Source organism: Propithecus coquereli, unplaced genomic scaffold (genome assembly GCF_000956105.1).
Source record: "Propithecus coquereli isolate 6110/MARCELLA unplaced genomic scaffold, Pcoq_1.0 Scaffold59, whole genome shotgun sequence".
In the NCBI taxonomy this organism is placed as follows: Eukaryota; Metazoa; Chordata; class Mammalia; order Primates; family Indriidae; genus Propithecus; species Propithecus coquereli.
The window spans coordinates 406,223-420,810 of record NW_012151840.1 but is presented as its reverse complement, the minus strand read 5'-3'; the positions used below and the strand labels follow the sequence as shown (position 1 = coordinate 420,810).

General features: G+C 56.8%; 1 protein-coding gene across 1 annotated transcript in view; it reads left to right on the top strand.

Moving 5' to 3' along the window:
* Positions 1-14,588, top strand: part of KIRREL (kin of IRRE like (Drosophila)) — a 97,762-nt gene that overhangs the window by 70,671 nt on the left and 12,503 nt on the right. Inside the window, exons 2-3 of the mRNA XM_012658550.1 lie at positions 8,655-8,804; positions 10,614-10,763. Of these exons, the coding sequence (XP_012514004.1) occupies positions 8,655-8,804; positions 10,614-10,763 (300 nt within the window). The remainder of the gene's footprint in view (positions 1-8,654; positions 8,805-10,613; positions 10,764-14,588) is intronic.

The following is a 14,588-nucleotide window of genomic DNA, read 5'->3' as shown; positions in this document are numbered from 1 at the left end:
AGAGCTGTTGCTTTAGGTCTGGCCCAGGTGCCACGGGCTGGAGGCCCATATGGGGCAGGTGGGAGTGTTTCCAGCCATCCCTGCCAGCCTCTTCCATGTGAAGCTTGAAGTTTTGTGAGTGGGCCTGGGCTGGTGGGTCACTTCAGGGCCCCCAGCTTGCCTGCCCTCTGTCTTTCATGTACCCACCATGAACCTATCGGAAGGGATGTGGTGGTTCCTTACAAGGAAAACGAAGGATGGCCTCTCTCTTCCTATGCTGGACACCTCCCTTGGGTCCTCTCGGTCTCTGTCTCAGTGACACAGACCCTCAGACCTCCCATTATGCCCTGGACAGGGAAGAAACGACAGGACAGGCCCAGGTACCTCAGTTCCTCTCCCCAGTCTGAGCGCGATGGGACACAGGACTGAGTCCTTAGGAGTGTCCTCAAGGTTTGGCTGAGGCCCCAGGAGAGCAGGAGGCAGGGGTGGGATCTGAGAGCATCAGAGCTGGAAAGGCCTTTGGGGGCCAAGTTGTTCCTTCCCTTTACAGTTTAGAGAGGCTGAGACCCAGACAAGTGAAGTGACCTCCCCACAGTCACACAGCCAGTTGGTGGCAGAGCCAGGACCAGATAAGCCTGCACCCCCAACTTCTGGTTCGGAGTTCTTCTGTCCTCCCCTGCCCAGCAGTCCCCCTTGCCTTTTCCAGGGCTCTGTTCCTGTCTTTTTGGGTGACTAATCCACTGGCCCACTTGCCCTGTCACTATGAACACAGCCGGCCCCTGCAGCTGGCCTCTGTGGTCGCTCAAATGCAAGGAAACCAGGCCAGAATGTGGCCACTTGTAAAATCCCATCTGGTCCCTGGAAAGATGCCTTTGGCTGTCCCTACTCTACCCCCAGCCTTAGAGATGGACATCGGGGTGGCAGTGGCCAAGCAGTTGGGGTGAGGGAGGAGAGACTGGTTCTTTTGCTTACGGCTTTGGCTTCCTGGGACGAGCGAGAAAGGGGCAGGAGTGGGAAGGGGGTGAAGGTGGGTCGGGTCAGGGCATTCGAGGCCCTTCTGTTCACTGTGTCTTTTTCACTTCAAACTGTGAAATGAAGCCAGAGTGCTTTGGTGGGCAGGAGAGTAGAGGTGACAATAGTCCTTGGACGTTTGGAAACTTGTCTTTGGGGATGCAGTTTGTCATTTCGGACTCTGCATCTGATATCTGTGTCACCTGACTTCTACTTATAGTCATTCCTCTGAGATTATCCCTGTGAGCAAGTCAGTAGAGTTTTCCTACCCCGATGCCTCATCTGTCAAAGGCGGGGTTGCAGTCTCTGCAGGCAGTCACATCAGATTGGGGCACCGGGGCATTCTGGGCTGGGCTCTGTGTAAGGCAGAGTCAGCAGACCCAGACCCCCGTCCCATGGTCAGACCAGCGTCCGTGGTCATCCGGGAGCATCCTCTCTGTCCACACCCTTGCCCAGCCCCAGCCCAGCAGCCCCCAGCCTCCTTCTCTCAGTCTCCCTCCCTCCCTGCTCCTGCCTTCTCTCCTCTCTCTTTCCTCTCTCCTTCTTCCCCCTTTGCCGGGTTGCTGGCCCAGCCCAGAGAGCTGAAATCCTCTCTTCTCTGAGAGCATCCAATGTGAGGGGACCTCTCTGGCTGTTGTATTTTTCATAGAGCGAGAAGGGAATGGCTGGGGTGGGGGGAAGAAAGTCCTGTGGGGGTGGGCAGAGAGCGAAGATGTGAGGCAGAGAGAGGGGGGAGAGTGGAGTGTGGAGAGATTTAGTTCCATCTGAAAGCTGTCGGTGCGAATCAAAGGCTTCCCTTTGAACCAGCAGCGCGATCTGGAGTGGAGAGCGTGGGGACTGCTCTGGCCCAGGGGGTTCATTACCGCTCGTTTGATAAATCCGGGGAGACAGGGCCTGTCCTCCACCACCCCCCTCTCCTGCTCCCTGGCTTCTTGTGTGCTTGGCCCCATTGCCCCCCTGGTTCCGGGCTGGCCTGGCAGCCTGGGCTCTGGGAACATGACCGCCAGGGCACGTGTGCAGTGACGAGGGAGCAGACGGGTGCCCATGGGTGCAGAGACACGGACTTGAATGTAGAAGTCAGGAGGGGTGTGCATGTGTGCGTGTGTGCATGCCGGCAGATGTGTGTGCTCGTGTGTTGTGGAACACGTGCCCACAAGAAGTGTACAACGTGCGTGTGAGAATCTGTAAGCATTTCCAGCCTCTCTGGGATAGATTTAGAGGTCACTTCCTAGTTCTTAGTGAAATATAGGATTCGACCTCTCTGTCCTCCCCAGGCCTTTGGAGGAAGAGAAGATGTGTTCACACAGACACTGCCTAGCTCTGGCGCCCCGTGCTGTGGTGAAGACGGAGGAGGCAGTTGCAGAACAGAGCTAGTGACCCCAGGAAGATCAGTGTTAAGGAGAGAGTGTCCCAGGAGAAAGGACAGTATTAAGGGCAGGTAGAGAGGTCCCTGGGGACAGGTGTGCACAGTGGCTTAAATCTGAGCTGGGAGGTCCCAGAAGACAGCAGTAGCCAGGCTGTTCAGGTGGCTTCCAGGGGGAGCCAGGGGTCTGGTCCCGCGCTGTGTTTGCTGGGTCTGGTACTTAGCGGCTGTGTGACTGCGGGGACGTTGCCTTATTAGGGATAAAAATTGTACCAACTCATTGAGTTGTTGTGTACATTAAGTGAACTTGCATCAGTGAGCTGTGTGGCACGGTAAGCAGGGCTATTTGTTGTTTCTACTACTCCTGTAGGTGCCCACCGGTGGCCTAACGGTTGGTGTTTTCTGAATCACTGCAACCTCTCTGGGTGCTGCTGGTGGTTGCTCCAGCCTGGGGTACCACTCTTCCCTTCACGTAGGAACATTTACATCAAGCCTTCCCCAGTGTTGACGCCAGGGTACAGGGCACGTACGTGTGGCTCTAGGGCACCAGCCAGCCCCAGATCCGAGGCGCGCTGCCCTCCCGCAGGTAAGCGGCATTCAGGTGGAAGTCTAAGCTGTAGCTCGGCTTCAGGAGTGGTAGATGCGCGGAACTTAGGGGCACCAGCAGTTGTCTTCCGGGTGGAGGCCATGAAGCTAAGTTCATTCTGCAGAGGCTTCTTGTAGCATGGCACAGTGCCAAGGGCGGGGACTGCAGAGCCCAAAGGACCTGAGTTCAAGTCCCACCTCTGCCACTTACACGCTGCGCCTTAAGTGCCCCGAGCCTTCCTTCCCTTTTGTCTAAAAAGGAGGTCATAACGACTGCCGCTGCGAGAGGATTATGCTGCTGGAAACGGTGTGTGTAACGCGTCTGCCTCGGTGCCCGGCATGTAGTCGGCATCTCGTAACTGGCGGTGTTCATTATTAAGGGACGTTGTTGAGGCTGAAGGGACAAGAGCGGTAAATCAAATCATCCTGTTGTCCAGGGGCTCCCAGGAGAGAAACGCACACAGAGTAACTTCTAATCCAAGGTGGGCTGTGATAAGTGCCAAGTGGAAGCCCAGGCAGTGTGGTGGGAGACTAGGGAGGGAACAAATTCAAGGCTGAGGCTAGAGGAGCTTTGTGCTGTGGGAACAGGGGTGGTGAGGGCCGTGGGTTAACCCGAAAGGAAGGAGATCTGGGAGAGAGGTGGAGGGGAGGCTGGGGGGAAATCAGACCCCCCCCCGCCAAGCTCTCACCTCTCCTCACCTGGGCAGGAAGCACAGAGCTGCCTGCGGTATCTCCTGCTGCACTCCAGACCTCTCCCCGGGGTCCTTCGGTGCTCCCCTCACCCCTCAAGGCTCTGATCTACCGCACCTATTCAGCCTTTAACCGGCCTGCTAACCCCGGCAGAGCCTCCCAGGAGTGCCCTGTGCTGGTGGAACGATGCAGTCCAAACCGGGGCAGGAGGTGGGATGCTGGCCCGGTGTGGCCACGGCCCCCTCTCTGTCTTCCTCCCGGTCTCCATCCCTCTCCCCTCCTGCTCCCCTGCTTCGGCCTGGTCTCTGTGCTCTGTGGTGCCTTTGTCTCACTGGCTTTTCCCTCCAGATCCCTGTGGGCCTGGCCTCAGCATGCATCTTTTTCTTCCTGGGCTCTTCCTAGCGGAGCTCTCCTCTTCCCTCCTCACACCTCTCTCTACTTTCTCTCCCTGATCTCCCTGCACTTCTGTGTGGGTGTCTGTCTCTGGCTCTATTTCTCAGCATCATTTGCACCTCGGTTGGCCTCCTGCTCGGCGTGTGTGAGTGTGCGCTCCTGCACGCGTGCGTGCAGCTCGGCTGTTCTTTGCCTGCCTCCGCGACGGCTGCTTAAGAGTTCACCATGTCTACGATGGTGTCTGAAGTCGGGGAGGGAGCAAGCTCTGAGCAGGCGGAGATTCACTTAAAAACACACAGAGAATCGCAGAATTGCGCGCTCGCCCCAGATTGGAGCTGCCAGGATTTGACGGTGCAACGGGAGCAAGTCCGTTTTCACTCTCTGTCTGTGGTCAGGCCCGTCCTGGTTCCCCTCCCGCCTGGCTCCCCAAGGCCCACCTTCTCACCCCGCAGTGAGCGGATTCCCTGCATTTCTGCCCGGTGCTGGTTTTATTTCCTGGAAGTGGGCACAGGTGCAGGGATGGGACTGAAATTTCACCCCAGTTCAGGGCAGGCTGCGCTCTGTGGCGTAGACGGTGAAGGCCAGGCGGCCAGGACCTTGGAGGGGGGTGCGCTTGGGCTTGTGCATAGGCTACCTGCTAGCCACTTGTGTGGGTCCTTGGCACCTTCCTGACACTCCAGGACACACCAATACCTCATCCCCTCCTTTCGGCATAAGGCCACTAGGACACTTCCACCCTCTCTTGACGGAACGGTTGCACCCTGTCTGAGGTCTGCACCTCACTGCTCACTTCCTAGGCTTTCTCCTCCACTCCCTCACATCCCCTTGTTACCCGCCATCATTGCATTGGAACTTTCCAGACCTGCTTCCCTACCCTTCAGCTCTGCTCTACATCCCTTTTTCCAGGGAGCTTCCCAGGACCAACTCCAGTTCCTGCCCCCAGCACCTTTCCTCCTCTCACTGGGGGGAAGATGCTGTCCCCTTCACCCTCCTGGCCTCCTCTGCCCCTGCTGAAGTCTGTGGGCCTCACCTGGGGGTAGGGCATGCTCTGTCTCCTCTTCTCGGTGGTGGTGTTGCAAGGCCGGACTGTTTGCGGTTTGCTCACTCTCACTCCTCTGCAGATTTATTCAGAACCTCTGTGGTGTGCCCAGCAGCCAGGCCCTGTGCCCGGTGATGGGTCTCGGGCTATGAGTGACACAGTCCAGACTCCAAGAGTTGCCTCTGGGTCTGGGCAGGGAGGGGGCGGCCGCTGCCCTGCAGCGTGGTCCCTGCTACAGCAGAAGAGAGAAGTGAGTACCACGTACTCCGAGGGAATGCACGCAAGTCATGGAAGACTTCCCAGAGGAGGTGCCTGTTTGAATCCGAGGGAGGGGGAGGGAGAAGTGTTCCTCTCACGGAACCTGTGCAAGAATGGAAGGGGTGACAGAAGCCTGGCATGTGCAGAGTAGATAGAACAGGACTTGGCGAGCAGACTTTCGGATTTCCGCTAATCGTGAACCAGGCTGGCATAGCCTGGGGGCATCTGGACGCTATCTCAGGTGCCGTCTTGCCTGCAGGGGCCGTTTTGGGACCAGAAAACATTGCCTGTGACTTTTGCGGGTTCAGGATCTAGGCTGCCTTTCCATCAAGTTAAATTGCCAAGACCCCTTCGTTTCCCCTCCTCTAGGGACTCTCTACAGGGTCATTGCTTCCATCTCCCCGTCTCTGGACTAAGTGGCTTCAAACAGGCCTAAACAAAGGGAAAATTTGACTTCAAAATCCCCAGAAAGACATAACCACCTTCTTTGGCATGTCTGTGCTCAGGTTTCTGGCTGTCCCTCCAGTTGTCCAACTGCGCAGGGTAAATAGTGATCATAACTACCGTTTAGTGGGTACATGCGAGGGACTGTACCGGGCATCGTGCTCACCTCATCTCGTTTGGCTTTCACAGCAACTGGGAAGCAGGCGTTACCATCCCCCAGATTACCAAGCAGGAAAATGAAGCTTAGAGAGTAAGTAGCTTGGCCAAGGTCACTCGGCTGAGAAGCCACACAGGCAGACTGTAAACCTCAGTCTGTCTCCTAAACCTGTGCTCTTATATTCGAGCAGGGAGGGATCTGCCGTCCTTGGTCCAGGCTTGTCATTGTGCAGGTGAGCAAATGGAGGCCAGATGAGGAGGTGACATGCCCAGGGTCACACCACTCCTCACTCCAGCAAGCTCCCCATCTCCCGACTCTGACTCCAAGTGCCTCCCACCTCCACCCTGCCGCGGGGCCAGTCACCTCCTGACTCCACGTAGACATGGAGCCAGCTGCTCACTGTCCTCTGGGGACATCAGCAGGAGACCAGGATGTCCAGGCCCCGTGCAGGAAAGCTATGAATATAAATTCCATCTCTGAGCCAGAGCTCACCAGCCGCCCCACTCTCAAGCCCTTGACTTGGGCTCCGGGGGCTGTGGGAAGGAGAAACGTGAGTGTGCAGAGTTTGCTGCATGTAGCTGCACTAGAGAAATGCGCAAGGATATGAATAAATTTGAATAATAATGAAGGCAATGCCTGAATTAATAATGCTGGCTGCTCACCTGACCCACCCCTCTCCCAGGATCTCAGCACCTGCCACCCTAATCCTTCAGAATGTGTGTGAGCCTTACCCTTTTCTCCTTTAGAAGATGTGAATGGGAGATCGGGTCAGCAGAGTTTGGGGAGACCCTCATAGAGGATGGGAGAGGGACGCTGTTTCTAACTTCCTGGCCCCTGCAGACCCAAAGAGCTGTACCTGCACACTTAAAGTAAGGGGGCTGCCTATACTGTATCATATCCTGGCCACCAGTCCGCTCCTGGCCCCTGCCACCTCTTTTTCAGGCCCCTTTGTGTGCAGCATCCAATGTGGATGGATGTCAGATGTCCAAAGGGAGGAGAGATCATGACTCTCGGTCTTAGAGGAGAAGTTCCTATTCTGGTATAACAGGGCAAACACCTACCTACCGGCTACGCTTTACCCTGTGACAAGCAAAAACATGGGCATAAGCTCTGATAACTTGAAAGAGGACAGCAAAGCTGGGTAATGGGACCAATTGTGTTTGCCCAAGGGGCCAAGGGATCAGCCTAAGAGGGCTTCCTGGAAGAGGGGGATGTGGGGCCAGTTTGGAAAGAAGGGGAGAAATGGGGCTGGAGGAGAAAAATGAAAGGAGGGATGAGACTAGGATCTGTTATCGCTTAGAGGGAGATCTTGGAATGGGGAGGGGTGAGTTAAGTTTGCTTACACACAGTAGCGATGTCAGGTTGGAGAAATTTTGGAAAGGGTTGGATTTGGGGATTTGGCCTCTGCAAAGGCTCCTGAGCTAGGGACTGAAAGAAGAGGGAGGAGACCCTGAGTTCTGGGGAGAGCTGATCTTGGTTACCTGGTGTGACAGGTTGGGGGTGTGGCAAGGGAGCCCAGACCTCTCCCTTTGCTGACCCCTGGTTTCTCAGTTGCCCCTCCTCTCCTTTCCCACAGCCTGGCAAAGGAAGCTGAGCCCACAGCTCCTGTAGCTCTGCAGGGAGTCTAGGCCTGCCCCACCACTGGGGCTGACCAGTGCTGGTTGGAGCGGGTGGGTGGGAGTGGTGGGGGAGAAGAAACCCGCAATGCAATTCCCTGCTCCATTTAGGCTCCACAATTAAAGGCAATTACTCTGCAGTTCTCTAATCAAATGCTCCCGGCCGAGCTGCCAGCCGGGCAGCCATGTGTAGCTCCCACAGCCGGAGGGAGAGTGGAACAGAGTCACATGGCCTCTCAGCTCCCACCGTGCTAGTGTGGGAGGCGGGGGGTGTGCAGGTGTGTCCGTGTGTATGCACTCACGCCCCCAGCACTTGGGAGCAAGGAGTAAACACACCGAGCAGTGCCAGTGTGCCAAGAGGTGCATTCAGAGACACTTGGTTTTGGATACACTCCCACCCAGGAAGCTTCTGTACACATGTGCAGACGCGTGGACGTGCCTGCCCCATAAAATCTATGCACTTGCTGGATGCATTCAAGGGAGAATTGTGTACCTGGCATAGCTGCACGCATGTGGTGGCTCATGTTGGCTCCCATTGGGTCACATGACACATGTCCAGCTAGGGGTCATGGTAGAATGCGCCCAACTCTCAAGGATTGAGGGGGGCTGCAGCATCACCAGCAGCCATTGTTATGAATGCACCACCCGTTAACATGGGTGTCGGGGTGAGGCAGCGGGTGGTGGAGGAACAGCCCAGGCCCTGGGGAGCAGGGGCTCGGGCTCTCAGCCCAGCTCTGCCAGTAACTCACTGGGTGCCCTTGGATAAGTTACTCTTCCCCCTGGACCTCAAGGTCCTCCTCTGTCAAATGAGAGGGTTGGACTAGACCCACCTCTGAAACGTTTATGTAACACCGCACCCCTTTCAACCATTGCCAAGCACTTCAGCTCCTGAAACCCATTCCTGTGGGCCATGGAGGGGAAAGGAATAAAGGGCGAGCACGTGACATCTTGGAGGGAAGGGGTTGAGTCTGAAGTGGAGCAGACACCCGAGAGTCCCCCTCCCCAGCCTGAGGTTGTCTCCCTCCTGCCTCCTACAGAGTGTCTGTTGAGGGGGGTGGCCTCTTGGAGGACCCCTCTCCTCACTCATCTCCTTACCCAGTGCTGCCTTCGGCTTTGCAGGGACCCAGACCCGCTTCAGCCAGGAGCCAGCCGACCAGACTGTGGTGGCCGGACAGCGGGCCGTGCTCCCCTGTGTGCTGCTCAACTACTCTGGGATTGTGCAATGGACCAAGGACGGGCTGGCCCTGGGCATGGGCCAGGGCCTCAAAGGTGAGTGCAGCCGCCCAGCGTCCCAACTGTCTCATCTCAGCACCTTTTCCCACTCCCAGTGTAGATTTCTGGACTTACCATCCCTTAGTGTCCTCACCACCCTCCTTGATGCTCCAGCCTCCCCCTCCCTGTCCTCCCCAGCTCCGTCTCCACCGCTTTCCCAGCCCACAGCTCTGCCTTTTCTCCCACTGCGGACTGGCTCGAGGAAGGCAGCACGATGCCAGAGAGGCCAAGGGAAACCAAGAGACCTTTACATAAGAGAGCTTCAGACAGACAGACGGACACCCCGAGGGGTGCTGCAGGCAGAGGAGGCGCTGGGAGTCTCCAGCGGCAAGGGGAAGGAGAGAGCACGGGCAATTTCTGTGTCCTGCAAGTGTCTTATGCCTGGCTGGCTCTGCTCCAGCCTCTCTCCTCCCCCCGTACGGGTGATGTCTGCTCAGAGGCCAAAAACTCATTTTAATATCAGCCCGAGCACTCATTTATTTATTCATTCAACAAGCCTTTATTAAGCACTGGTATGTAGCTGGTGCTGAAGCAAATGTAATGAGTCAGTCAAAAAAAAACAAAAACAGCCTCCCGTATTCTAAAGCAAGTAAAGAGACCTTTGGAAAGGCCACCTGGCAGGGTGGATGCGGGGTCGGGACGGCTGAGTTCTAGTCCTGCCTCCGCCGCCTGCCAGCTGGGTGACCTCAGGAAGGCCACTGCACCTCTCTGGGCCTTAGTGTACTGACGTGTGAAACAGGCATGGTAGTTGCAGGCCTGCCTGCCTTGACAGTGCATTTGTGAGTTTTGGACCCCATGAGAAAATGTGCGTTGTGAAAACACATCGTTAGCTGTAAAGCACAGTGATGATGTCAGTATGGGAGGGGGCTGTGTATTTCCATTCTCATTATTGTTGAGGAGGTTGAGATTATTTGCTGTGGGCTCCATGTGTTAGCACAGGTGGGGGAAATTTGTCTGTGTAGAGCAATCTGTATAAAGGAAAGCGATGGGTCTGGTGCATCCATTGATGATAGAAAGAGAAAGAAACTGGGAGAGAGACATCAATAGATATGGAGTGAGAAGAATCGATAGCCTCTGGACAGAGGGAGATAATGGGAGGCGGCCATGGTGGGGAACAGGAGAGGGGAGGGCAGGGGAGTGGGAGGGGGGTGGCAGCCTGAGGGAGGGAGGGCAAGGGAGGCTGAATTGGAGACCCCCAACCCCGCCTCAGCCACCACAGGAAACCAGGACTCTGGTTTAGGGGCTTGTTGGGCAGCTGGCGGGGCCCTGCCTCATCCACCCTCCCATGGCGCAGGGGCGAGGCCTCGACCTGCCTCCGGCTTCCCTCTGCCTCGCAAGTCCCGCAGAAGTGGCCCCAGTGAGCTCACGTCTGTGCTGCGATGCCCTATATTTCCTGGCGCCCACATGCTCTCCCTCTCTCCCCCTCTCCTTTTCTCCCTGCTGTCTGCCTTTTTTTCCCTCCTCTTTCTTTCCTATTGTTATGAGAGACATTTGTCTGCAAACAGCTTCAGAGATTTCCTCTGCTCCTGCTCCCCTCTCCGCCTCTGCCCTCCTCCTGTCCGCTCCTCCAGCTCTGTGGCTCCCAGCCTCGCCACGGGGGTCCTGACAACAGGCGCCTGTGTTGGGGACCTCACCCTCTCCCCTGACAGTGGCGTCCAGGACAGGGCAGAGGAAGGAATGCTGGTCTGGGTGTGTGCGGGCCCTGGCAGGGGACGAGGAGTGGGCAGAGGAGTGTCCTTAGGGTCAGGGCCGTCCTGGTTCCAAGGTCGGGGTTCACCCTGGGCCTCGCCCTTTCTGTTTCTGCAGCCTGGCCGCGGTACCGGGTCGTGGGCTCCGCGGACGCCGGGCAGTACAACCTGGAGATCACGGATGCCGAGCTCTCTGACGACGCCTCCTACGAGTGCCAGGCCACGGAGGCCGCCCTGCGCTCCCGGAGGGCCAAGCTCACCGTGCTCAGTAATGACCCCAGGCCCCTCGGTGCCTCTCCGTGTCCTCGCAGCCTCTCCCGCTCTGCAGTTCCCTCTTCAGGGTCGCAGCTTCTCCTCTCTGTTGCTGGCCTCATCCCTGCCCCCACCGTCCCACTGTCCCTCATTTTCCCTCCCCAACTCCTTTAAACTCCCCCCAGAGCTAAGTCCAGGCAGAAGAGAGTAGAGCAGGGACGCTGGCAGGACGCACGGGCTGAGAGGCCTGGCGTCCTGTCTGCTCCAGCCTGCGCCCAGGCCACTCAAGGACAGGGCTCTCGGCTTCTGGACACAAAGCTGTGGGGACGAGGGAAGTGTGGGGTGATGGAAATGGGATTCTCCTGTCCCAGCTCTCCTGGCGGACAGGCTTGTTGGTGAGGGGGCCGCCCCCTTCTTCCTTCTGCCCCTCTGCTGCCCGAGAGCCCAGAAAGGGCCCCCTCGCTCCTTCTCCGCCTCCCCAGCCCTCCCTCCCTCCATCTGCCTCCTTTGCTCCCCCGGCCTCACCCTCCTCTCAGATTCACCTGGGGGGCTCCTGGGGAGCAGGGGTGCAGGGCTGGAAGGGACGGGCCTTGGGGCTGAGATCTGAGGGGCTGCGTCTGGATGGCTGCTGTGGGAGGCTGGCTCTCGGAAGCTAAGCGCCTGGCAGCCACCCGCTCACAGGGGGACTGAGCAGATGTCCCTCTATGGTAACCCCCGAGGCCATTTGCATAATGAGGGGACTCTCTCCTGCACACAGTGCCGGAATGAGGCCAGTGCCCGCAGGCCCCCTGCCCACCCGGCCGCCTCCGTCTCTCCCCAGGCCTTGCTCCCGCCTGCCTCTGGGTCCATCAGTCTTCTCGCCTCTCCCCGCCCTCTTGTCTCGCGGTGCACCTGCCTCTGTCGTGCTTTCTGTCTCCGGCTAGGACTCTGTCCGCCTGTGGCCCTCTGTCTTCCCTTTTGCCGTTGACTCTGTCTTTGTCTTTTATCCTGCCTCTTTTTCCTCCCTCTAACCTGGAATCACTGAAATGGGGGGAGATGCCGGGATGGATGGGAGGAAGGAGAGGAGCTGAGTGAGCCTGGACACACGGAAGTTTCATTCTGTGGGGGTGGGAGGTGAGAAAGTGACAAGCTGTCCTGGTGTAGCGGGAGGAGTCCTGGGCTGCTGGGGTCAGGAGACCTGGGCTCTGGATGCTCCCTGGCCATTTTGTCACCATGGCCAGGAAGAGGTGATGACCCCTGGGCATGGCTTTCCCCACTGGTAACATGGCACGATGACATCACCTTTTCTTAGCAACCGCTGCTCTGCTGCACAGGGACTTGTAAACTGTGAAAGTGGGCGGATGCGAGGCCTCAGAGAAAGTGAGGACTGGAGGGACCCAACGGCCGATTTCTTGGGCTGTACAGGCCCTGGAGGACTGGGATTCATGGCCAGTGCTTTTCCTCCCTAGGACTAAAATGGGAAGAATTAGCAAGCAGCAGGATTGAGGTTAGAGAGCAAGAATTGGAGGGTGAACATGGGGTGCCAAGACACCGTCTTCCGTCCCTCACTGGGGGTGTCAGCGCCCATGCTGGACTAGGCACTCATCCCTTCTTCTTCCTCCCTAACTGCCTCTGTTTTGGACCCTGGAAGGTGCTACTTCTGCCCTGGAGAATGCTCATCCTAATGAGGGGATCTTGATACTCTTCTTTTCTCTCTCCTAACCCAGCACAGAGACAGAGAGATAGAAACAGATGAAGAGAGGCCAACTGAGCCCCTCAGTACTGCTGGAATAAGGGCTTATAATGGCATCCAGTGGCTTGGTCCATCCAGGAAGGCTTCCTGGAAGAGGAGAATGTCAATGGGAACTCTAGATGGGGGAGCACCTTGTTAAAAAGAGTGCAGGCCAATGAGGGAGAGCTGCAGGAGCAGGGGAGCCGACAGCCTTGTTGGGGGGGCATGGCGGGTATGGAGGTGCCGGCCTCACTGGCCTGCCTGGGGGGCTTGGATGGGTGAGAGGAGCAGGGAGAAGCCCCGAGAGTGATGGAGCTGAGAGGGAGGCGGAAGTCCAGCTGCTCTTGTCTTCTCACTCTCTCCTCCTTGTCTCTCTTTTGGACTCTCAAACACCCTGCCACCTGCAGCAGGTTGAGGCAGTAAGAAGGCATGACATTGTCTGTGTCCCTTCCTGCTTGCCCGCTTACCTATAGCCTTGGCTCATGGCAGCAGGGCCCAGAGACTGGGCAGGGCAGAAATGAGGAGTGGGCTGTGCCCAGTGGCTGGTAGCAGCCTCCCTGCACACCACCAGCCCTATAGCCTCACCTCCTCCCCAGCCATCCCCCCAAGTCCCTTGCTCCCCAGCTCCCCAGGCCAGCCTTCTTCACAGAATGGCCTCTCCCATTCCAACTTACAGTCCACAGACCTGCAGCCCCCTCATCATCCCTAGTGATAAACAACTCGAGGGCTGCGTGAGGAGCACAGCTTAGGGGTCTGGTGGGCCTGGCCCACACCCCAGCTCTGCCCTTTAGCTCACCCTCCTGCCTCTGAGCACATTCGCTTAACCTTCTTGAGCCCCAGCTCCTTATCTATAAATTGGGGTTAATAGTATTTACCACGAAAGGATTAATGAAATATACTTCGTGGTGCGGGTTAAATGAAAGCATGTACAGGTGGCACTTTGGCCAACGCAAGGTGAACATCCAGTGCACGGTAGAAATTATTGTCAGTCACGTCATAGTTTGCAGTTGGCTTCGCACTCTTCATTCTTGTTTCACTCCTACAATAACAACTCTAAGGAATAGGTGTCAGTGTTATTTTTGAAATTTTACAAACAAGGAAACTGAGGCCACAGGCACGAGGGCATACTGATATGCAAGTCATAACCTCTTGTTCATAAAGACATGCACATCTGGACTCATGACCTCTAACAGCTGGCTGAGCAGACACCTCAACAGCTTTATTTTCCTTTGCCCCAATACAGAGGGCAGGGATAGGCTCGTGGAGGATGGGCACAGAGTTTAGAAAACTGTAGAGCAAGGTAGGCTGGTGGCAGAGGTGACAGATGGATGGTCTTTGCCTGAACAAAGGGAACAGGAACACTACAAGGGCAGGGGAGACGGATGCCTTCCCCTCGGGGGGACACCGCGCGTCTGGGCACACATCTGGCATGGCGTCTCCTAAGGGCTGTGCCCACCCAGGACCTTAATCCTCGTGTGATCTCGGAGGGACCCAGGCAGACCAGGAGACCCTGCGTGGTGGCTCTTTATCCATCTCTCTCCACCTTTCTCTACTTCTGAAGCTGGTTCCCACCCCCATGCCCAAACCTGCACCCATCTGGCACTGGAACCAGATACACCCGGGATCTAGGAAGGAGGGGCCAGGATGCAGAGGATAATTAGCCTGGCCGAGTTGGAGTCACTGCTGGCTCTCGCCCCAGTAGTAAGCTGACGCATTCTGCCTGTGACAGTTTATACACAATGTCATATCCGACCTTCACAAGGCTCCAGTGAGTAGGCACTGTTCCGTCTCTGATGAAGAAACTAAGAATCAGTGACTTTAGGGACTCACCCAAGATCACACAACAGGTAAACAAGAGTGCCAGGATTTGAAACCAGGGCAGCTGAGTCTAAACTTCATTCTTTTCCCGCTATATCACTTGGCATGCATGAGTTGAACAGAATGCTAGCACCGGCTGCAAGGTTTCTCCCTACTAGAAACCCCAGCATGGAGACCTCCATTTCATAAACTTGAGGACAGCCCTGCCCACCACTGGGCTCCATGGGCCGCCCAGGGTCTCCTCTCTAGGGTTCCTTCTGGAAAGCTCCTTCTGAGTTTTTCTTTTCTTTCCCAGAAAGAGGCAAGCAAAAT